Genomic DNA, 23,510 nt, shown 5'->3' on the forward strand with positions numbered 1-23,510 from the left:
ACAAAAAAAAAACATTCCTTTAATAATCAATCAAATTCAGTTCATAAATTTAAATTAAAAACATACAATAGAGTCTCCCATCTCGCTACAGGCTTCCCCTCTTAGCCCCAGCTAAGAGGTTTAGCCAATCACGGCCATGATTAGGCTAAATTCAAAATAAAAAGAAAAAGAAAAAAGAGAAAAACCAGATCTCTCTCCCTCTGCTCACGTGCAGCCACAGCTTCCACGTCCAGCTCCACGTCCCTGACTTCACTTTCAATCGTCCAAACCAAGCCAAAAACTTTCTTTCTCTCCCTCCCTCTCTCTCCTTTATAGAATTCCGGTCGGCTGGGACGGTGATTGCATCCGTGGAAGGTGTCCGTTCACGAGCAGGAAGCGGCAAAGAAAATCCTACTGTTGCTCTGATTTTACGCAAGAAGTGCTTGCGTTCGACCTGCGTTTGGTGCGGTTTGGCCAACCACTTTGACGATCTGACCTCTTGGGCGTGGTTATATTAGACCCTGCACAGGATTGGACGGTCTGGATCATGCATCCGACCACCACCATGGACGGATAACAGCCCAAGAAAGCCGAGCGGCGTCCGATTTTCACGGACGTTCGTAAGTAGAGCACGTGTTGATGCATGGTGGGGCCCACTTTACTGGTGGTTTGGGAAATCCATGCCGTCCATTGGGTTTGCAGTCGAATTTCGGTGCAGAAAGATATGATTTTTGCTTCCGATACTGCGGCCCACTGACTCAGTTCTTCAGCCATCCAACTGGCGTTTGGACTCCCTGTACATGCACTACTTTGCGAAAATCGGACCATAGATCAGTGTGCAGTCGGTTTGACCTCCTGATCACATTGAACGGTGTGGATCATAAGAACGCACGCTGATATTGGCCCACCTGATGTTGCTCGTAAGGCCCTATTGCGAATCAGCATCCCTGTTTCCTCTTTAAACACGGACGTCGGGTCAGCGCCTCCTGACCGACTCCGTCTGTTCGATGCACGGCGAGTCTTCAAGTACATGGTGTACACGCACTGTAGCATAGGGTCCACTTTGATATATTCATGAAATCCGTTCCGTCCATCCATTCTGTCATATCATTTAAACCGTCCAGACCAATTTTGAAGCATATCCAGATATCAGGCGGGCCCCACATAACGATTCAAGGGGCTGATCTGTCCGTTGGGCCACTTCTGGAGGGATCTGAGGGTTGAAATTCAACATGTACGGTTAATTTGTGGGCCCCTGGCCATGTATGAAGTTTTGAGCTGAACAGACGGTGGGAACCCCATGATCTTGCATTCTGGCCAACTTTCAGGCCGCTTGAGTTTCAGTTTCTCGATTTTCGTGGATCCCTGGCGTGTAATTCCGTCGATCTTGGTCCCTTGGAGTCCGTCCCTTGCCTTGGTGCATTTTAAACTTTAAATCCGTGCTTTTAGCATCCCGATCCAGTCCCAGCTCGCAATTCCACCTTGCAACACAACCATGATTAAACTGGGCTATTAAACGGTACTTGTTCATAAATCCAAGCAATAACTGGGTCTGATATGCAATATTTAACCCTCAATAGAAGGCTATGAAAGAAGAGATTCATGCCATCGAGAAGAATCGAATATAGGAGCTAACCTACTCCCTAAAGGCCAAAGGACCATTGGTCTCAAATGGGTGTATAAAATCAAGTGAAATGTTGATGGTAAGATTAAACGATATAAGGAAAGGCTCGAAGTAAAGGGCTACAAATAGAAATACGGGGTAGACTATGAAGAAGTTTTCCCCCCAGTTGCTCGCCTCTTGACACTGTAAGGATGATTATCTCTCTTACAGCTCATCACAGTTAGATAATCTACCAACTGGATGTGAAATCCGCATTCTTGAATGAAGTACTTGAAGAATAAGTCTATATTGACCAACCTGAAGGCTTTGTCATGCAAGGGGAGGAAACAAGGTGTATCAGATGAAGAAAGCCCTGTATGGGTTGAAGCAAGCTCCTTGTGCTTGGAATACACGGATCGATGGCTATCTTCAAGAGAATGGTTTCGTTAAATGTCCGTATGAGCATGCCATCTACACAAAGAAGAATGTCCATGGCGATATGCTTATCGCTTGTTTATATGTCGATGATCTGCTATTCACCGAAAATGGCCAGGCGATGTTCGAAGAATTGAAGCATGCTATGTTCAATGAGTTCGAGATGACTGACGGTGGATTGATGTCCTTCTTCTTGGGCATCGAAGTGAAACAACAAGTCGACGGCATCTATATATCATAGAAGAAGTACCCAAAAGAACTTCTTGTGAAGTTTCGGATGACCGATTGTAAAGCCATGAAAACACCTGTTGTAACAGGCCTGAAGCTCACAAAAGATGGCGAAGTAATAAATGTTGACTAAACTTTATTTAAGAGCCTAATCGGAAACCTAAAGTACCTCACAATCACTAGACCAGATATAGTCTACAGTGTGGGGCTTCTAAGCCGATATATGGAAGCGCCAAAAGAGTCACATTGGCTAACTGCGAAAAGAATTCTGAGGTATATCATAGGGACTATTGAATTCGGTCTCTTTCATCTATACAATGATGAGGCGATTTTGTATGGATACTCTGATAGTGATTAGGGTGGTGACCAAGACGAAAGAAAGAGTACCACAGGCTATGCTTTCTATCTTGGATCGACAACTTTTACATGGAACTCAAAAAAGCAAAGTACGGTAGCACTATCCACATGTGAAGCCGAGTATGTAGCAGCTTCGTCCACTGTATGTGAGGCGATGTGGCTAAAGAATATACTAAAGGAGCTGAAGCACCTGTAAGAAGAATGCACTGTCATATACGTGGACAACAAGTCGACAATTGAGCTTGCTAAAAATCTAGCGCAGCATGGAAGGAGCAAACATATTGATAAAAAGTATCATTTCCTGAGAGATCAAGTGAAGCAGAAATCAGTGAAGCTAGAGTATTATCATACCACTGAACAAGTAGCTGACATCTTCACTAAAGCATTGCCAACTGATACGTTCAAGAAACTGAGATCGATGCTTGGAATGAAACATGTTTTGGTTTGAAGGGGAGGTTGGAATTGCAAACCGAAACATTTAAAGCAACATGTCTAACTATTCATCTTCCAATGCACAACAACACTTCCCATGAAGCTGTTTTGGAAGATGAAATGCTTTGTGTATTTTCTAAAACTTTAAGTGTTGGAAGCTCTTAGTAGGGGCAGTTTTATCTTTTCACCTTACATTCAAATGCCTATAAATGGGCGTCTTGTGTATCCGGTTGAAGCAAGCAAATGAATAACAAGTAAGAAAAAAAAGAAGCAAGTATGAGAAGTTTGCAGCAGTAAAACAGTTTAAGAGAATAAAAATTTTGTTTTTCTTATCTCTTTCTTCCTTCTGCATTAGATTTTCTGAGTTGTGCTGAGGCTTTGTAAAGCTAAGAAAAATATGTTATCTTGAAGCAAAGAAAAACTCTGGCTTATACAACCAACAATGGAGACCTTGCGTTTACATCCACTAGCTCCGCAAAACTATAATTGATGTTGAAATATGTAGCTTTACCATACTTAATAACACTTGGGTTACAGTGAATGCATGGGATATAGGGAGAGATCCCAACAGTTGGAAAGACCCATCCTCTTTCTTGCTAGAAAGGTTCTTGGGCAGTGACATTGACTTCAAAGGTCAAGATTTTGAGTTCATACCATTTGGATCAGGCCGGAGTATTTGTCCAGGCTTGCCACTTGCATTTAGGATGGTCCATTTGATGTTGGCCTCTGTTCTCCATTCGTTTGACTGGAAACTTGCCAATGGAATGATGCCATGCGATATAGGCATGAGCTCCAAGTTCGGCATCACCATGCAATTAGCGACTCCTCTTCTAGCTATCCATATAATAGATGGCTAACGTTGCAAAGATGAGTAAGTCTTGTTTTATTTCCAAATGTCACAACATATGTAGTTAACTATCATGAAATTTGGACCAAGAATTTTAAGGGCCACACCATGAATGTCTCCTGGTGTGAAAAGGGTAATGTATATATGATTCTATTCATCTGCTCTATAAACTTTTGTTCACCTTTGATTATGCACCATTGATTTGGGCTATATTTTTCGATATATAATGATTGTAAAGCCCTACAACTAGTAGGGAGCGAGTATAAAAGGGAATGTTGCATGCATGGTTTGATTATGTGTCCAATTTAATGAGTTTCATTATTGAATTAGTTCTTCTTTAAATAAATCTGAATTGTAATCAGAAAAACTCCATTTTAAACTTGGTAATTTTGAACATTACTTATATAACTACTTTTTCTTATCAAGATTGATGTCTTGAATCTTCAGATCTGCTTGACCGGTCGAGGGGGCTGCTCGACCAATCGACTTTTCTGATCAACTTTTCTCACTTGCAGCCTCTGTGCAAAACAGTCAACCCGCTATTCATCACGCTTTCATTTATGCAAGTTGTGTAAGGAGCAACAAAAAATTTCTTTAGGATGACTTGGCTGCCAGTTCCACCTCAGTGCCAGGTCCTTGGGCAGTGTGTGGTGATTTCAATGCGATAGTAGATCCCTCAGAAAGGAGTCAGCGAGATCTAGATAGAGCGAGTTCTACAGAGTTCTCAGATGCGATCAATAACGTAGGGTTGATTGATGTAGGTTACATGGGGAGTCGTTTCACGTGGATCAACAACTAGGTAGGTGTGGCCAATGTCTAGGTGCGGCTAGACAGGGTCCTCTTCAAAGCGAACTAGTCCACCAGGTTCCCCCTCTTTCAAGTTCATCACCTCCCTCGCGTCACCTCGAACCATGCTCCTCTTCTTCTGTTTTTCCCGCCTCAGTCTCCTAGCGGGCCTAAACCATTCAAATTCCAAGGAATGTGGACCCGTCATGAATCTTTTCAGCAAGTGGTCAAGACAACATGGATGTAATAACCATCCCATTTTAAATGTTCTGGCTAAGCTAAAATCTGTTAAGCAAGCGTTAAAGACCTGGAACAAAGACTGTTTCGAAAACATTTTCAACCAAGTTAAACGAGCTAAACAGGCGCTGGCCGAGGTAGAGCTGGAAATGCAAAATTCTGCTACTTTTAATTTCGATCAAGATGTAGATCTTTAGAGAAGTTTCGCCGAAGCTTCTGCAAACTTTAGTCAATTGGATCTCAGTCAAGAAATTTTCTGAAAACAGAAATCCAGGATTAACTAGTTGGAAGAGGGTGATAGGAACATGAAGTTCTTCCATGCTACGGCTATGGAGAGGCATAAAAGAGCTGGTATTAGAAGCATCGAATTAGACTAGGGGCAGTCAGTGGAAGACCAGGCTTTGATCAGAGAGGCAGTGGTTGCACATTTTGAAAAATAGTTCTCTGCAATTGAGTGTTCAGATGGCTCCCAAATCTTAGATGTGATCCCTTCGCTGATTTCACAGGAGGTAAATTCGATGCTCTTGGCTCCCCCATCCATTTTGGAAGTTCATCGTGCGGTTCATTCAATCCCATCTAATGGTGCCCTTGGGCCTGATGGTTTCCCAGGGGCGTTCTACTCGTCCTGCTGGGAAATCATGGGTCAGGACCTGCATAAGGCCACAATTTTTCTCTACCAAGGCGGGAAACTTCCCAGGGCAGTCACCTCCTCCCTTATATGTTTAATTCCTAAAATAGCTTCCCCTTCAAGGTTGTCTGACTTTCGCCTGATTAGTCTTTGCAACTATTTCTACAAGATGAAAGTAATTGCTGCTAGGTTGAGCTAGGTTCTCCCATCAATAATCTCACCGGAACAAGGGGCCTTCATCCAAGGTAGATCAATCTTAAAAAATATAGTGCTATCGCAGGAGCTTTTCAGAGAGACTAACAGAAAAGGTTCGGGGCAGGAACATAGTGCTAAAGCTAGATATGGAGAAGGCCTACAATAAGGTGGATTGGGGTTTCCTCAAGCAGGTCCTAACATAGTTTAGGTTCATCTCGTGTGGGGTAGATATGGTTGAGAGCTGCTGGGTTAAAAGTTGGTTCTCCATGCTTGTTAATGGTGTTCTGTTTCGATTCTTCAAATCGTCCAAAGGTCTTCAGCAAGGGGACCCTCTGCTTCCTAGTCTGTTCATTATTTCTGCTGAAGAATTGAGTAAGGGCCTCAAAAATTTGGTGGATCAGGGCCTTTGCCAGCCCTTCAAGCTCAGACGTGGGAGTCCATTGGTCTCTCATCTTCTATATGTGGATGATACCCTTCTCTTCCTGAATGGGGGCAAGGCATCGCTTCATGTTTCGAAAGCTCTTTTGGATACCTATCAAGTGGCTTCGAGGCAATCTATTAATCTCTGCAAGAGTTCCTTTTTCAGTTCTAGTAAGCTTCATATTTCCAGAGTTTGGTCCATGGAGAGGTTCCTTAGCATCTCCAAGTTGTCAACTTCGCTCTTGTACCTCGGCGTCCCTATGGCAGCGAGTAAGTTAAAAACAGTAGATTTTCAATCTCTGATAGAAAAAGTTGATGGTCATATTTGAGGGTGGCAGGCAAGGTGGCTTTCTCAGGCTAGCAGAGTAGTGTTGGTCAAGAATGTTCTTGGGAACATCCCGGTTCATACGTTGGCAGCAGTCCATCTTCCCGCTCAGGTTCTTGCGTCATTGAAAAAATGCTTTACCAATTTCTTTTAGGGATAGACAGACAATAAGAAGAAGTTGCATTGGAAGAGTTGGAAGTCAGTGGCCCTCCCCAAAGATGAAGGAGGTCTCGGTATCAGGAAGTTGTTGGAGGTCATGAAAGCCTTCCGCCTAAAAATGGCCTGGGCCATCAAATTTAGAGAGGACAGCAGCTTGTGGGTCTTCTTTATGTCTGCAAAATACACCCATGATCTGTCCTTTTCAGGCCCAGGGCGCCCTTCTTCTTTGCCTTCCCCATTGTGGAAGAAAATTCTGGTGCTCTTACGCTTGCTGGAGTCCCAGTTGAAGTGAAATCTAGGCGATTGCAGCTACAACTGCTGGAGCTCTAACTAGACAGGGCTGGGCCCTCTCTAGCGCTTAGCGCTGGCCCATATTCCACCCGATCTGCGCTCTATGAAGGTGAGGCAATTCCTAGGCATGAATGGCCCCCTCCCCCCCTCAGCGATCTTTGGCTTCCTCCCCCAGGAAGTCGTAGATTTCATTTTTCACGAGCGTTTCAGTCTATCAGATGGTCTTGATCCCTGTTTTGGCCTCTCACCCCTTCGGGATGCTTTCCGGTCAGTTCAGTGTGGGCGGCTTATAGATTGAGCTCTCCACGTAAAGGTTGGGCGAGGTGGGTTTGGCATGCGAAGATGCCCCCTAGGATCTCGGTTTTTCTTTAGAGAGTTTTTCTGGTAGATGGAGCGGTCTAAGCTGCGAAATTTAGTTAGCATTGAAGTGCATGTGCTGCAAGAATAGTTCTGATCAGAGTCACTCAGTTGAGACCATTCAACATCTGTTTCTAGAGAGTGAGTTGGCCGTCGTGTCCTGGAATTTCTTGGGGACATTTTTTAGAATCAATGTTATGCCAACTATCTCAGTGGTGGGGCACTCTATCAGTCGGCATCACGGTGTCCCATATTCAAAAATTGGCCCAAGGTTTTTTGCTGTGGGAAGTTTGGAAGGCTAGAAACACTGCAACCTTTGAAGGGAAGCCCCCCTCTCCAATGGCACTGTTAACGCGGGTCTACTGGTAGATGTCCTACATCAATGACTTCTATTTTGCATCCTCCATGGGCGCTAAATCCAGAAGGTCCTCCTTGTCAGTGAGTCCCTCAGACTGGGAGTGGTTGTCCAATCAACCCTCGGTGGTGAAGTGGCTCAAACCAAGTAGAGATTAGGTAAAGGAAAACGTTGATGCGTCTTCCAGAAGTAACCCGGGTTCATCCGGTGGCAGAGGTGTTTGTAGAGGTGACAAGGGTGATTTCCACTTCACATTCTTGACAGGTTATAGTGTTGGTTCAAACACCTATGCGGAGCTTAGAGTGGTTCATGATGGGCTCTTATTTTATCTCTCGAGGGGCTTCTCCAACATCGTAGTCAAGTCTGACTCACAGCAGGTGGTGAAGGTTTTGAATCGAGACACTCAGCCAGGTTGGAAGTGGAGATACTGGATCTATAGGATCGACAAGCTGAAGCTGAGAGGTTAGATTGTTTTTACACATATTTTTAGGGAAGGGAATGCCCCAGTGGATGCCTTGGCTCACTAGGGTAGCGAAAACCAAGCTTCCGTTACCTTTGGTCTATTTTTAGATCTTCCTCCCCTAGTCAGAGGCCTCCTAATCCTTGATAAGGTGGGCCTGGGAGCGATCATGGAGTCTTAGAGGGTGGGGTTTTCCGGTTTCCTTAGTTCACTCGGGATTTGAGTATTTTTTTTTCCTTTCCTTTTAGTGGCGGTTTAAGATAGGTATTCCCAAGTCCTTTTTCTCATGTGGAAGCCCGAATGTAATTATCAGCGATATTAATGAAAGTTCCAAATTTTGAAAAAAAAAAACTCATGGTTTTTGGGCTAAAAATAGTGTCCTATTTGGCTTAACCATGCTATTCTCCTAATTATTCTAAGCACTTTTCAGGTTGGACGCAACTCCTAAAGCCCAATAGATGAAGAGTTATAATCAAACTAAAACTTACTATAGATAGTAAAAATGAAAATAAAATGGAAATTCAACTGTCCATCTGGTGGAATATGGCAAATTCAGTGTCGGCAACCTGGCTACAGTAGCTCGTCCTACCCCAAAATCATATACGGCACGTCTGATAATTCATTTTGATTTGCATGATACACTATTTTAAGGTTCTGACAGTCCAGATCACTTTCACCTCCGATCGGGCCTCTTCTGGTCCATCTTGGCCATGAAATTGTCTGCAACCCGATCTACATCAAGATGGATCTACATCAACCAACAATGATTTTAATAAAATATCGTGTGTTTTTTTTTTAAAAAAAAATAAATGAAAAACATCATGTCATTATTTATTGGACAGAAATATGAAGCATGGCAAGGTAAACAAACTGACATTTGTAAATGATGTTTCTGCTTTTAATAAGTTTCATTCAGCCCCTATTATTCAACATACAATCCACTTCAGTTTCCTGTGGTGTGGTCTAGTTGAGATTTGTATTTTCTTCATATTTTGGGCTCATGGAATAACCAGAGTCTTGAAAAATGGATGGACAACATATATATACAACACATGCATCTGAGTATGACCACGGATAGGGTACAGCTCATGTGGCTTTTCCGAGTCCCAGCCAAGTCGCACCCTTTGGAGACCCTTTCACTTGCTATGGCAACAAGGCCTTTAACCTTCTTTTTTTTTTGGAATTGACCCGATTTCATTTCACTAAAGGAAGCCTTACAACACCCTGCACAGACAATTTTGGGTCCCCTCTCACTACAAAAAATGAAGCAGACCTATCATAAAGGGGGCAGACAATGCCCACCTATGTACAACGAAAAGGAGAGAGAAAAAAATAAAAATAAGGCAGGAAAAGAGAGAGAACTATCGGGGTTTGAAATCCCCAATGGCGACTTTATCCAAGAAAATCATCCCCCGGATTCGGGATGGGAGCGATATGGAATCGTGATGAAGGGAAGATTGCTGGTGCAGACTCCCCACACGGGCCAAGGCGTCCGCTGGCCCATTGCCCTCTCTGAGAGTGTGGGAGAAGGAGAAGTGGCCTAGCCTACATAGGCAGAAAATCCTGGCTAGCCACGGTTGCCACCTCCATGGAGTCTTGGAGGGGGAGGAGAGAGCCGCGATCACCACCTCTGAATCAGATTCAACGATAACTCTAATCAAGCCTTTCTCCAAACAAAACACCATCCCATCATGAATAGCACGGAGCTCCGCCAGATTGTTCGACCCAACTCCGTAGGCTGCAGAAAACCCAAAAACAAAGGAGCCGGAGGCATTCCTACATACTCCGCCCCCACCAGACGGGCCAGGGTTTGAAAGCGCCGAACCATCCACATTTAATTTAACCCAGCCTGGTGACGACACTTTCCATTTCACCAGAACCACACCATCCCGAGGCTGAAAAGAAACCGATTTCCTGGAAGGAGCACGGCGAGGCCACTCCATAGTCGCAAAAATATCAACATCTAATATCTGCTTGGCCCACCATTTGATCCGCGCCACCGATTTCGTGGTGGATGTAGGCGAGTTACCAAAGACTGCCTCATTTCTGGAACGCTAGAGTTCCCAGAGTATGAGCACAGGGAGCAGAGATCTGACTATTTTGGTGGCTGCACCAAGCACCGTAGCCGATCTCCAGTGTATCATCTTACCAACAATGGAGTTATGGACGAGTGAGGGAACTCCACACAACTGACCGATCGTGAACTAGAGGGATCTGACATGGCCTCCGAACATGAAAAGATGCTGAATGGATTCCAATTGCGGGATCGCCTTCTAGAGCTGGAGGCAGCAAGAGCACTTAGAGGCAAGAGTTACTCCCTTTGCTTGGACACGAGAGTCAACAAGGAGAGCATTATGCAGGAGCCTCCACATGAACATAGAAAATTTTGGAGGGAAATGGGCTTTCCAGATCTAGCTAGCCCAAAGCATCGAGGGGGCGGACGGTCTCAATAGCCTCCATGCAGACCTGAGAGAGAAAATACTTGAATTCTCGAGAGGCCAGATGCAATCAGACGTAGCTTCCGACGTGACAAATCCACCATTGAAAATTTCATCAATGGTATGTTGGGAAAGGAGAGACCAGATCCGGGATGGGGGGAGAGGTCCAGAGCAACCTATCACCTCTTTAACCTTCACGTTCATCAACTGAGGGGGAATAGGACTGTCCAATTGGCGTTGAATAGGGCCCTTACCTGTCCAGTTTGTCGTCCAGAAATTCATGGCCCAAGTCCCCACGCTCCACAGGACAGTCTCCAGCAGGATAGGCAACTAGGATCTGACCCGTTTCCACAACGGCGAAGCGTGAGCAGCCGGCTGGGGAAGGCTGTCTGATGAGAGATCTCCTTCGTGTTTACTTCGCATGAGTCTCCCCTAAGGACCCAGATTTTTCCCAAATTTTACTGACCAAGCAAGCTTTAGCCGATGTGCGTCCATTACATCCTTAAGTCGCCTGATTCCCAGCCCTCCTTCGTCAGTGGGTGTGGTGGTTCTAGACCACGCCACCCAGTGGAATTTTCTTTTTCCATTGTTCCAACCCCAAAAGAAGTTAGAAAAACTTCTTTCCATTCTGATGAGCACCTAATTAGGGATATGCATCCCTACCATGACAAGAATTGGGTAGCTTCCCAAAACACTCCAGATTAAAACTATCCTTCCGACTTGGGAGATTAGCCTCCCCACCCAACCAGAGATTTTTCGGTCCACCTTTTCCACTAGAAATTGAAATGCCGAGGATTTTATTCTTCCAACTCCAATGGGAGCTCCCAAATATATGAACCCCTCTGTGGCTCTCCTGAATCCCAACATGCGCTCAGTGGCTCTTATCCTCGCAGGGGAAAGAGACTTGGAACAAATAAAACTGCTTTTCCGCGGGCTAATTTTTTGGCCTGAAGCTTCCTAAAAAAAAGCGAGGAACTAATTAATGTGGATCAGATTGGCCTTCATACCGTTTGTGAATAACAGAATGTCGTCGGCATATAAGAGATGCGATGTGATTGGGCTGCCTTGACGCATGGCAAAAGGCTGACAACCTCCGCTAGCAATCATGAGGTTTAGGTTTGCTGAAAAAACCTCCATAGCAATGATAAATAGAGCAGGGGAGAGAGGGTCTCTTTGCCTCAGACCCTGGTTTAATTTAAAGAAGCCCGCCGGTTCTCCGTTGATGAGAATGGAGAACCAGTTGTTACCCCAACAACTTTCCATAAGCCAAATCCACCTTTGATCGAAGCCAAATTTGCAGAGAACTTGTTTCAAAAATCCTCAGTTCACTCTATCATAAGCTTTTTCAAGGTCTAGTTTGATGATGAGATTACCGCCCCTCACTGTCCTATTGATATCCCTAATAGCCTCTTGAGCCATCGCAATGTTTTCCGCTATCAATCTTCCCTACACGAACGCACCTTGTTCCTACGATATCATCTTAGGCAATGGAGGACTCAACCGATTAGCTAACACTTTAGCGAAGATTTTGCAAATGACATTACATAAGCTAATGGGACAGAAATCAGCAAAAGTTGAGGCAGATTGAGATTTGGGAATGAGGCAAATTAAGTTGGAGGAAAAAGCTCGAGGGAGCGGGGACCCTGCGATGAAATCCTTGGCAGCAGCAAGGATGTCTTCTCCAACAATATCCCAACAGGAGGAAAAGAAAGCTGCAAAGAACCCATCTGGGCCCGCTGCTCCATCACCAGGGATCGACAGAATAGCCTCTTTGACCTCTACCAGAGATGGGGGAGCCAGCAATGCATCATTTTCCAGCTGAGAGATGACGTGTGGAATGGCCTGAAGAAATTCTAGGGGGTTACTGATAGACTCCTCTTGAAACAGATTTTTGAAGAAACGAACAGCTTCCGCTTTAATATCTGAAATATCCGGGACGACGTCCCTAGCCGCCGTAGTGATAGAGCTAATGGAAGCCCTCCTAACTCTTTCATTTGCTGATAAGTGAAAGAACTTTGTGTTTCTATCACCCTCATGAAGCCAAGAGTTTCTAGACTTTTGCTTCCAAAACACCTCTTCCATAAGATGTAGCTGATTCAACCTGTTTTTAGCTTCCAAATGCCAAGAGGAAAGGTCAGACGTGGGAGACGATTGCATTCTAAAATCAGTCCCCTTGAGATCTTCTTCCGCTCTTTGAATCTGAAAGAAGATATTACCGAAAGTATCTCTATTCCACATTTTAAGCAATTGCTTTGTTTTCTTCAATTTTAACTGCACGTTAATCAGTGGATGATTTGAACAGCTTCCGTCCCAAGCTTTTTGAATTAGCTGGTGGAAAGAAGCATGCAAAGTCCACATTCGAAGGAATTTAAATGGCTTGACCTTTGATTGATGAGTGGGAGGGAGAAGAAGCCACAACGGCGCATGGTCCGAATTAATTATGGGAAGATGCTCAACACGAAAGTGAGGAAACATAGTCACCCAATGAGAATTAAGGAGCGCCCTATCCAATCTAACCCACACGCGAGCGTTACCTTGACGGTTGTTGCACCATGTAAATTGATTCCCCTCAAACCCTGCATCCAGAAGCCCAAAATTGTTAATCATGTCAGCGAACTCTGTCATACTTGTGCTGTCAAGGCCGTGAAGACCTCGCCTCTCATTTAAGCTGTCCACTGCATTAAAGTCTCCTATAATAGCCCAGGGCCCTCGAATTGATCTACTAAGTGCTTCAATTTCAGTCCATAAGGGTCTTCTTTGCACAGTACTGTAGCGCGCATAGACCACTGACAGGCATATGGGCCCACTCATCGAAGGGGTTGAGAAGGACAAAGTAACCATCTGCGAGGAGGAGGAAATCACCACTACATTCAGCTGACTCTGGAAAAATAACCAGATTTTTCCACCCTGATCCTCATTCGATATGGAACAATGAAAACCCATCTTAAGACCTAGCGCAACCCTCTTACGATCAGGCAGCATTGGCTCAAGAATCGCCACTAAATAAGGATAGAAATTTTTAACCATCTGTCTGAGAGATTTTACCATAGGCGCATTACCCACATTGCGTGCATTCCATATGATTGTGCTATCCATCAATCACACACCCTGAGTTCATTGCCCGACGCTTTAGTTTCCAAAGCCTACTATACCATCCAAACATGGATAGGAGTGTTACTTTGGACCTGTTGATCTGATGGTAGGTCAGGGGGGTGGTATCGGGCTGGGCTACCCCTTCCTGGACTACAGGAGATTGAAGATGGACGTGTTCCGATGGGCAAGGAGTGGGGTGGCGTTCCTGCTCTAAATCGAAGGAGGACAGATCAACTATGATTTCACCTGGACTGTCTTGTAGATCAACGTTGCAAGTGGCCTGATTTTGTGAGAGAACATCGAAGTCTACCTTTCTCTTGGATTTTCTATAGTCAAGATACCGGTTTTGATGGCAATCGTCATGTGCAGGCCAACAAGGCCTCTGGCTTCTGGCCTTGTTGTTACTATGAAGGGGGGGCAGCCCTCCAAGAGAGCTTTGATGCGTTGGATATAATGCCGAGGAGGGGTGTGGCTTGCGGGCGGGATAACTTGAAGGGGCCGAGGGGTAGAGCAGGGAGAGGTTTCAGAGTGGGTGAGCAAGGAGCCGGAGGGGGGGTGCGAGGCTGCAGCAAAGGAGGTCTCGAGCAGTGATCAGGGCCCAACGCTCGACAGGGATATTGAATGAAAAGGGGGCCCGGCTCGTTTACAGCAAGGCAAGGATGAGGGTTATGTAACACCCCATACTTTACAATACTCGAGTGTTACCATATAGATTAATTTAATATAAATGTATAAATAATGCAACCTAAATATAGAAACTATGAAGTGAATGTACTTGGTAAAGATTGAAAATTTCATGCTAAAATGATATGTATGTATTTAATATATATAAATATTATAAAAATAATATTATATTAAATAAACATAAGGAATAATAATTTCGCAACATTATTAAATACAAGTATAATTTTAATTAAAACATGATATCGTATAATCTTCAATTCATTCATATGTATAATTTATAATGTAATATTATGAATTATGTATTAATAAATATGTGATTAATAGCATGTATGTAGGAGCATGTTAATATTAGGAATTTTATTTATATACATGTATAAAGTAGTATATTAATATTAAAATTAAATTTATATGAGACTTTAAGCAATAGGCAATAGCAACAAAATTGGTTAGCAATGCATGATGTGAGCTTGCAAGTGGCCCATTTAGGTCTTTTAACCGTCGACGCTCAATTTCGGAGTGATCTGACCACTAGATTGATGAGAATCCACCATTAGGGCGTGATACCTAAGAGTATGGCCCACCTGGACCTTGGGTTTGCCCCATCTTTGGTCTAAGGCCTAAGTGAACCCCTAGAACCTAATGGACGGTGTGGATTTCATCAAATCCACTGTTGGACCCCACATTTTCCTTACACATGTACATAGTGCAGGAGCACTCGCAGTGCACTAGTTTGGGCAGCTGGTCAAAGCGGGTCTGACCCGCAATTTTCAAAAAGAGAGAGGTTCTCTCTCTCTTCGATTTGAGAGAGCGGATGGACAACGTCCCTGAGATTTTGATCGGTGGCCCACCAAATGAAGTCGAATCTCTAATCCAAACCGTCCATCGTGTTCACAACTAAATTCTGACCAAAATTCTGGTCATTTCACACGGATAGGTACATATTTGTGACCACAAATCCAATCGCAAACGGACTGTAGTAAACCAAGTTTCTGAAAATGGAAGTTTTGTTCCGTGCGCCAGCAGGGCGATCCGTGTGAGGGGTTTCTCCTCTCATCTCAGCAGTCCACTGAGAGAAAATCTCAGCCATCCAGTGGCTCTCCACGTAGGAGAGCATTCCCGCCCACAGAGAAGCAAAACCACGACCGATATTTGCAATACCAGCCATGTGCAAGAACGGTTTCTACTAGAGCCAATCTGGAGTGTTTGTTGTCAATCCGACGGACCAGTAGAAGGCTAGGTTATGTTATAAACATGGGAGGATTGAGCAACAGAAGCTCATTCCCTATTCTTGCAGCCGTTCGAGAGAAAACGACCATCACCTTCCACCCTTGAACCCATCACCTAAACCTTACTCAAGCTTCAAAAAGGCTTGTCTTGGAGTTTTTTAAGACCCACATGAATCATCTAAAAGGAGCTAATTGGAGGGAGAAGCTGCCATTTGCAATCCGCCATTGGAGCTAAGCTCCTTCTCCTCCGTCCAAACCGCATCGAGCCAACTCGAGCCGAGGCCGTGATCCCTCTAGTTCAGATGGGTCTGACCTGCGTCCGGGAATTTTAAAAGGCCAGAGGAAGGAGTGAGAAGAGAAAAGAGGAGAAGGAAGAAAAAAGAGAGGAAGGTGGTCCGTTGCACCATCTCCGTTCGACTCGCTGGATTTTGAGTTAGGCCTAGCGCCTGGGGCTGAGTCCAAACATTGCTGGACCTGTTTAAACAAGAAGGAGAAAAGAAACAAATGGAGGAAATGGAGGAAAGAAGAAAGGAGAAAGAAAAGTGAGGGAAGAGAGATGGGGAGAAGAACGGAGTGAGTGGGTTGCTGCCACGCTCTTGCTCGGTCCGACCAAGTCGGACGGGTCTGGTCAAGACCAGACGTCTTCTAGTTTTGAGGAAGGAGAAACAGAAAAGGGAGAGAGAGAGAGAGAGAGGATGAAGAGCGAGACAGAAGAGGGGATTGGTTGTGAGTTGCTGCCGAGTTAACTCGGCTAAGACCGAGTTCAACTCAGTTGAGTCAGGGATGGACCTGGTCCAGACGTCGGTGGACATTCCAACAGAGAAGGAAGAAAAGAGGAAGGAAAGGAGAAGAAGAAAGAGAGAGAAGGAGAGAGAGAGAGAGAGAGAGAGAGAGAGAGAGAGAGAATGTAGAGGTGTTGGTGTTTGTACGTTGGGCCGAGTCAACTCGGTTCAAACCAAGTCATCAAGGTGAGTCAACCTTTCCTCCCCATTCTAGCCTTGTTCCGATGCACTGTTATCATTTGTCACCATTGTTGTTATTAGGATTATTAATATTAGCCATGGTTAGCCATTAGTAGATCATTATGCTAGGACTAGTTGTTATAAACAAATTTCAATTATTAAATGGTAATATTTTATTTATCATCCTGTATATTTATTTTGGATAGAAGATTGTACTAATCATAAATGATTAACCATTAATGGACTACTTACACTAATACTAGCTATATTAAACAAAGTTACAATTATTAGAAATTTACATTCATTACTCTTAAATATTATCATGATAGTAGATCATAATATTAACTATCATCTTAATGATTACTATTATCATGTTACGCTAATATTAGTTATTATAAATGAAACTACCTTTAGTGATATTAGCATGGTATCCACCACTTGGAAATGTTATCTCCAATAATAGGTTGTACCATTATACTTCAATTGTAATACTGATTAATACTATGGTCACAAATAATAGTTATATCATTAACGATAAATGGTAACTAATACACCAACTAAAGTTCAAATCCTAGAAACTAAATTTGAGACTAAACCCTAAGATAAATAATTCAAATCCTAGGCCATGATCTTAAACTTAAGTAGTGAGTAGAACTTAGACCTAATCGTATACATTCATGATTTGTGGTAGGATACAAATCCTAAGGGCGCAAGCACTTAGCGACACTAGAAGGCAATTCAAAGTACAAGGTGATGATTCTTCCCCTTGAGCTTTCCATCTTCTCATTAACTTAAATTATAGTTTTTATTAAAAATTATAATTGGTATCTCTCTCTTATAATCACATGTGTTAGCTGGTGGAAATTAAATTGCTATATTGCCTGCTTAATGTTCATCCTGTATATTTGTTCATGCTTGTGGATTATTTGTGTATTGCTTATGGACTTTAAACTGGTACATTAGTGGGAAACCCCCACCTATAAATGGACACCCATACTTGGGATGTAGCCCGACTGGTTGTGATTAAAATGGACCTTCGACTTAGTGGTTATTGAGTGGAGGTCTAAATGGATCATTGATGTGGGCCTACCATCCAAGGTTGTTGTGGGTATTTTATCGCATGGTTTTGATATTCGCCCTATGAGGCCTATTTTGATAATTGCCCTATATGGCTTGTTTGATATCGCCTTATGTGGCTTTGTTCTGGTATTTTTTCTATATGGGTTCGATTTTTTATACCATGTAACCATGTGATAGTAAACCCCATATACTGTAATATGATTGGCCACTAGTCGACAGGTTTCCATTAAACATCCCAAGATGGTAGCCTCATGGGCCGGGGATGGTAATCATGGAATACTATGCCCGAACCGTCGGCCTACGCTGGGCCCTGCGCTCCCCGTAGTGACCATGAACTTATTCAAAAATGGCTGATTGCAATTGGACTAATAACGGGTTGGAAAATCATGCACGCATAGCATACTACGACGGCTTGGATCATTATGCCCATACGATTACGCCGTGTGTTGCGCTAATGACCAGCCGATCGATTTATGATGATGACTTGGTTCTTCATGCCCATATGATTACGCCGCGTGTTGCGTTGATGACCAGTCACATCCTTGAGTGACGACCCCATTGTCTGGATGTTTTTCCTGGGGCACAGACCGTCCGGATGTTTTTCCCGGGTCTATGATTGCATTCATGCATCCATGCATTTAATAAGACTGCATCTACTCTGTTTTGGTTGTTTGGATGTTTTATACTATTTCTTACCTAATGCGGCGGTGTGTAATCTTGAGGAGAATTCATACTGAGCTGGCCACTCATCCATCAAATATACAACCGTACAGGTAGAACAAGTGGCCCAGATGATGTATATGTTCAGACTTGATGAGGTGCGGTGTACAAGTGCCATGAATACATGGCCGTATTGCTAAGAGGAGCTACGCGGTCATGCAGCTTATATTTATATGCTTTCTGTTATTTCTTATGTATGCAAATCTTATAATCGTTAATGTTAAGACATTGGTTTGTATAAGTCATTATGGGTTGCTTGTATATTTGAATGATAATGAAATTTCCCTTATGTTGATTTATCCACTCTACGCTCATCTGCTTACTCTGATAGTTAAAATATATATATATATGCGAATTTGATCATCCTTTTAGGTTAACACTCAGGTTTTTGGGAAACGAGTCATATACTCGGGTCCTGAAAACATGAGGCGTTACAGGTTGACAACGTTAGAAGGGCCAATGTTGCTGGAGGTCACCGGTGGGGGGCTACCCAGTGACGGATGTTGAACTCCCCTAGGACTATCAGAAGTCGGCGGGCTGACCAACAGAGGGCCGGGACCTGAGGGCTGGCAATGAAACTGGGTCAGCTAATTGATGGGAGATGCACCAGGTCCATGCATCTCTTGCTGACTTGGAAGAGCTGTGCTGGATACGGCATTACTTCAAACACCTATAAAGGACTAGTGTGGCAACCCTCTGGATTGAATTGGAAGAGCTGTGCTGGATGTGGCATATCTTCGAACACCTGCAGGGGATTAATGGGGCGGTCCTCTGGGTTGAATCGGAAGCCTTGTGCTGGTTACTGCATATTCTCGAACACATGCCAGGGATTGCGGGGGCGGCCCACTGGGCTAAATAACAAGACTTGTGTTGGATACTGCATTACGTCTAACACCTGGAGGGGATTGATGAGCTAGACCACTGGACTAAGGGAAAACTTGAATAACCCAGTCCTTTGTGGATGCAACTTGTCTTTCAGAGGGCTGTGGGCGGGACCCCTTAGAAGATTCTGAAAGGTTCCCCTCTTTGCAGCCGAAAATCGGAAATAGCTGGCCTAGAACTACCAGGAAACAAGGCTGCGACATGGGAAGGTCAGGCAGTGGGGGAATGCGAACTCGCACAAATTCTTGGAACACTCCCAACGTGGCCAAGCTATCGATTTCCAACACCTTACCGAAACTCTTCGCCACACTTTCAATCGCCTCAGGGAACCACACATGTATAGGGATGCCGAACAATCGTAGCCAGACGCCCTCACTACTTGAAGCTGAGTTGATCTTCCATTCTTGCACGGAGACGATCTTCATTTTCTTGTGCAAATTAAAATCCGCAGCAAACATCGATCTCTCGTGGTTAGATTTGAATTTCATGATGATCTGGCAAGGCGTAGTGCGAGTGAAATCAACTTGGAACCGGGCAAAAGGCGATGCTCGAAATACATCTATCAGGTGAAGAATGGATACCCCTTTGTCTTCAACTGTGGTAATAAGGGCAAATGAGAGGGATCGGATGGTGCAGTTTACCAAACGGTCGTCCGTTCTGATGCACAAAGGATATGGGTCTGCGGGGGTACTCTTTTGGTGCAAAGACCCTACAAGCTCAGAATGCCTAGATCTTAACATGTCTTTGAAGGAGGGCCGATAGGGGTACTCCCCCTGGCGCTGATCTTGGGCTGTAATGGATGGATCAGGGCCAGGAACAGTCCGGTGGGGATGCCTCCTCTGCGGTAGGGCGCGGTTGCTAGGACTCTGTATCTGAGCATGCCCTAGGTTTGTTTTCTTTGCCCAGTCTATATGCACAACCCTCCCGTCGATTCTTCTACCATGTAGACAATTTTTGGCATTCAAAGCATCTTGTTCATAGGCAAACCGGATGAAGGCGAAACCCCTGGAGTGATTCAGGATCTTGTTCCAGGGGATGAACACATCAATGGCCTTCCCGAAATGCCCAAAGATGCGGAAAAGATCTTCCGCCGTTGTGTCATATGTAAGATTTGGGGCGAAGATAGAGAAAGTGGATCGTGAAGGTTTTCTGGGGCCGACCCTCATCCATGGAGGGTCACGGTCTTCCATCTTTTTTCTAAACATTTCTGATTTTCGGCAGCAAGGCCTTTAACCTGGATGCAGATTGCATACGGTGCTTTGTGGGCCCACCATGATGTATGTATTTTATCCATGTCTTTCATCCAATTTTCTATATCATCTTATGGCATGAGCTCAAAAATGACATATCCAAATCTCAAGTGACCACACTGTAAGAAAGAGTGGTGATTGAACACCCACCATTGTAAACTTCCTGGATGAAGTTGTATTTATGTTTTTCATTCATCCAGGTCTGTGTTACTAATCAATAGATTAGATAGGAGATAAAAATTATGGTGGGCATTAAAGTGGGCACTAGGCATTAAAAAGTTTTTAATGGTGGGTCTTCAATCACCACTTTTTTTTTCTTATGGTGTGGACTACCTCAGATTTGGATTAGATAAAAACACATACATCATGGTGGGACCCACAGAGCCCCAACTGGTACCCCAAAAATGATCTCAAAAAATGGATGGACAGCGTGGATAAAAACACATACATCATGGTACGGCCCATGCAATTTGTGTGGGAGAAAACTCTTTGGATTTTTCTTTCTTTTTTAAGGATTTTTGTATAATTACACTTCATTAATGGTATTTTTTTAATTCTCTAAAGCAACTTCATTAATTGGTAGGCATTTTGTCATTTTAGGAGGAGAATATAGAGAAAATTAACAGAACATACTCCTTTGACAATAACTTGATTAATGAGGTAGACTTACAAAGGTATCGAGATGTAAATATCATATTAATGAGGTACTAATTTGTCACATTCCCTGAAATTGAATAAATAGAATACACAATTGCAATAAAAAGCAATATGGTAAAGAACGCGACTGAATGTCGTTAGTGGTTAGAGGAACGTGATATGGGTCCTTACTCTTGCTCCGGTGGTAGACTCTTAGGAGTTTCAACACCTGGTCGAGGGGGAGTTTCAACACCTGGTCGAGGGTTCGAGCACCCACTGGTGGTGAAATTCCACTATGGTGTGAGTGTGTGGGGGTATGTGTGCGTGTGTAAAAATAAATAAATAAATAAGGAACGTGATATGGGAATTAAAATGCCCTCCTTTGCCAGGAGCTCATGCATTACATTGAGGATTTCAATAAAATCACGTGGACATTTCTAGATCTTCTTCCATTCCTTTGTGCACCATCTGGTAGGGAGAGCGTGACTGCATCTTGCGAGAGGAGTTGAGGCCAGACCTGTTATATTTTCATTTCATTGTCAAATTCTATTCATTCCACGTCTCCACACTTGCGTAATTAAGCTGGAGTCCATATGATACCTTCACATGAAAGGGATTGGAGTACACGTAGGTCCATGTAACGTGTACGCAACCACAACTGCATGTGTCCTACTGATGCTTATGGACAAAAACTCAAAACCGTCCACATCCATGGCCGGGACACGAGTGTTACGTGGCTAATGCTAATACGTGATTCCAAAAATCAGGGTGAACCAAAAGTCATTTGGGCAATGCCAAAAGGAACGGTGGAAATGGGGACGCCCACCTTTGAAACCGTCCTAGCTAAAAACTCCACCCATCTCATGTTGGAACATGAGTTAAAATATTGGACCAAGCCAAAACTCAAGTGGGCCACATCAAAGAAAACAGTAGATGGGGGGCCTATGTTTGAAACATTCATGATAAATGAGGTCAAAAATAAGGCCAAAACAACTCAAGTGGGCCACATGAAAGCCAATGGTGGAAACTGTTAAAACAGCTACAGGAATATAAGTTCAAATCTCGAGTGAACTGAAAGTTGTTGCGCAGCACGCCAACAACGCAGTAAGCCGAGATCCAATCTCCGATCTCACCCATAAACGATAAACAAGAAGAAATATAAACTAGAAGAAGAATCAACGCATTCCAAACAAACCACAAGACATGATATAAGTGGAAAAAATCCAAAAATGGGTAAAAAATCATGGGTACAAACTTCCACTATGAAGAAAACAAGATTACAAGCAATATAATAACTTTTTCCCTTAGATGTATAGAGAAAACTATTTGCCCACACTTTAGAATAACTCCCATAATCCTATAAAAGCCCTAGGGACCCCTATTTATAGTTTAGGCAATTTTTTCCATTCGCACCTCTGCGAAAATCGACTCAAAAATCTGCAGTCTGTGTAAAATCCAGATATGAATCTGCGTAACCTCAACTGGTCGAGCAAGGGCCTCGGCCGGTCGAGCACTGTGGACCCAAAAAATCATAGCTCGCTGGACTTTGAGTCGAGCCAGCCCTCGACCGGTCGAGCAGCCCACTCGACTAGTCGAGTGGCGCTACCCAGATGTGACTCCACATCTCAACAATCTTCCACTTAGAGACACATCGCCATAAACCTTCGTCTTCTACATCTGGAGTACACTATCTTCTCGTCTTCAAGCCTGAAGATCAATCAAAGCTGAACAGAGCTTCAGCTTCTCCCGTGTGACTGCCTTGATCAGTATATCCGTAGGATTTTCACTTGTATAAATCTTCTTTAAAGCAATCGATCCATCTTCCAGTAATGAACGTCTAAAGTGATATCCGATGTTAATATGCTTGGTCCTTGAATGAAAGGCTGAATTCTTAGCCAATTGTATTGCATTCTGATTGTCATTGTACAGCTTGCAATCTGCTTGCTTCTTACCTAACTCTTCCATGAAACCTTGCATCCACACCATCTCCTTGCATACTTCTATAGTTGCAACATATTCTACTTCCGTCGTACTGATAAATACTATTTTTTTAACTGAGAGACCCAGCTGACTACAGCACTACCTAGATTAAAGATATAACCTGTAATACTTCTTCTGCTATTGATATATCCTGTTAAATCTGAATCTACAAAACCTTGTAGCTTGATTTCTGATCCATTATATCACAACCATATATCCACAGTACCTACAAGGTATCTGAGGATCTACTTCACCGCTTCCCAATATTCTTTTCCGGGGTTGTTCATGAACCTGCTAACAACTCTTACTGCTTGAGTAATGTCTAGCCTCGTGCTCACCATAACATACATGAGACTCCCAATACCTGACGCGTATGGGACTTTAGCCATGTAGTCCCGTTCCTCCTACGTGTTTGCACCTTGCTCCTTAGAAAGGTTGAAGTAGTTGGCTAATGGAGTGTTAACC

General features: G+C 43.7%; 2 protein-coding genes across 2 annotated transcripts in view; one reads left to right on the forward strand and one right to left on the reverse strand.

Moving 5' to 3' along the window:
- The window catches only part of LOC131250995 (geraniol 8-hydroxylase-like), a 96,511-nt gene that overhangs the window by 48,615 nt on the left and 24,386 nt on the right, over window positions 1-23,510 (forward strand). The window lies entirely within an intron of this gene.
- On the reverse strand, window positions 9,456-10,037 carry LOC131250539 (uncharacterized). Its single transcript, XM_058250828.1, has one exon. The coding sequence runs from the start codon at window positions 10,035-10,037 to the stop codon at window positions 9,456-9,458; it is 582 nt and encodes a 193-aa protein (XP_058106811.1).

The sequence above is a fragment of the Magnolia sinica genome, chromosome 7 (assembly GCF_029962835.1).
Source record: "Magnolia sinica isolate HGM2019 chromosome 7, MsV1, whole genome shotgun sequence".
Classification (NCBI taxonomy): Eukaryota; Viridiplantae; Streptophyta; class Magnoliopsida; order Magnoliales; family Magnoliaceae; genus Magnolia; species Magnolia sinica.

Bases quoted from the DNA above. Each gene is read 5' to 3' on its own strand.
- LOC131250539 (XM_058250828.1), bottom strand. From the start codon at position 10,037: ATGGAGTGGCCTCGCCGTGCTCCTTCCAGGAAATCGGTTTCTTTTCAG.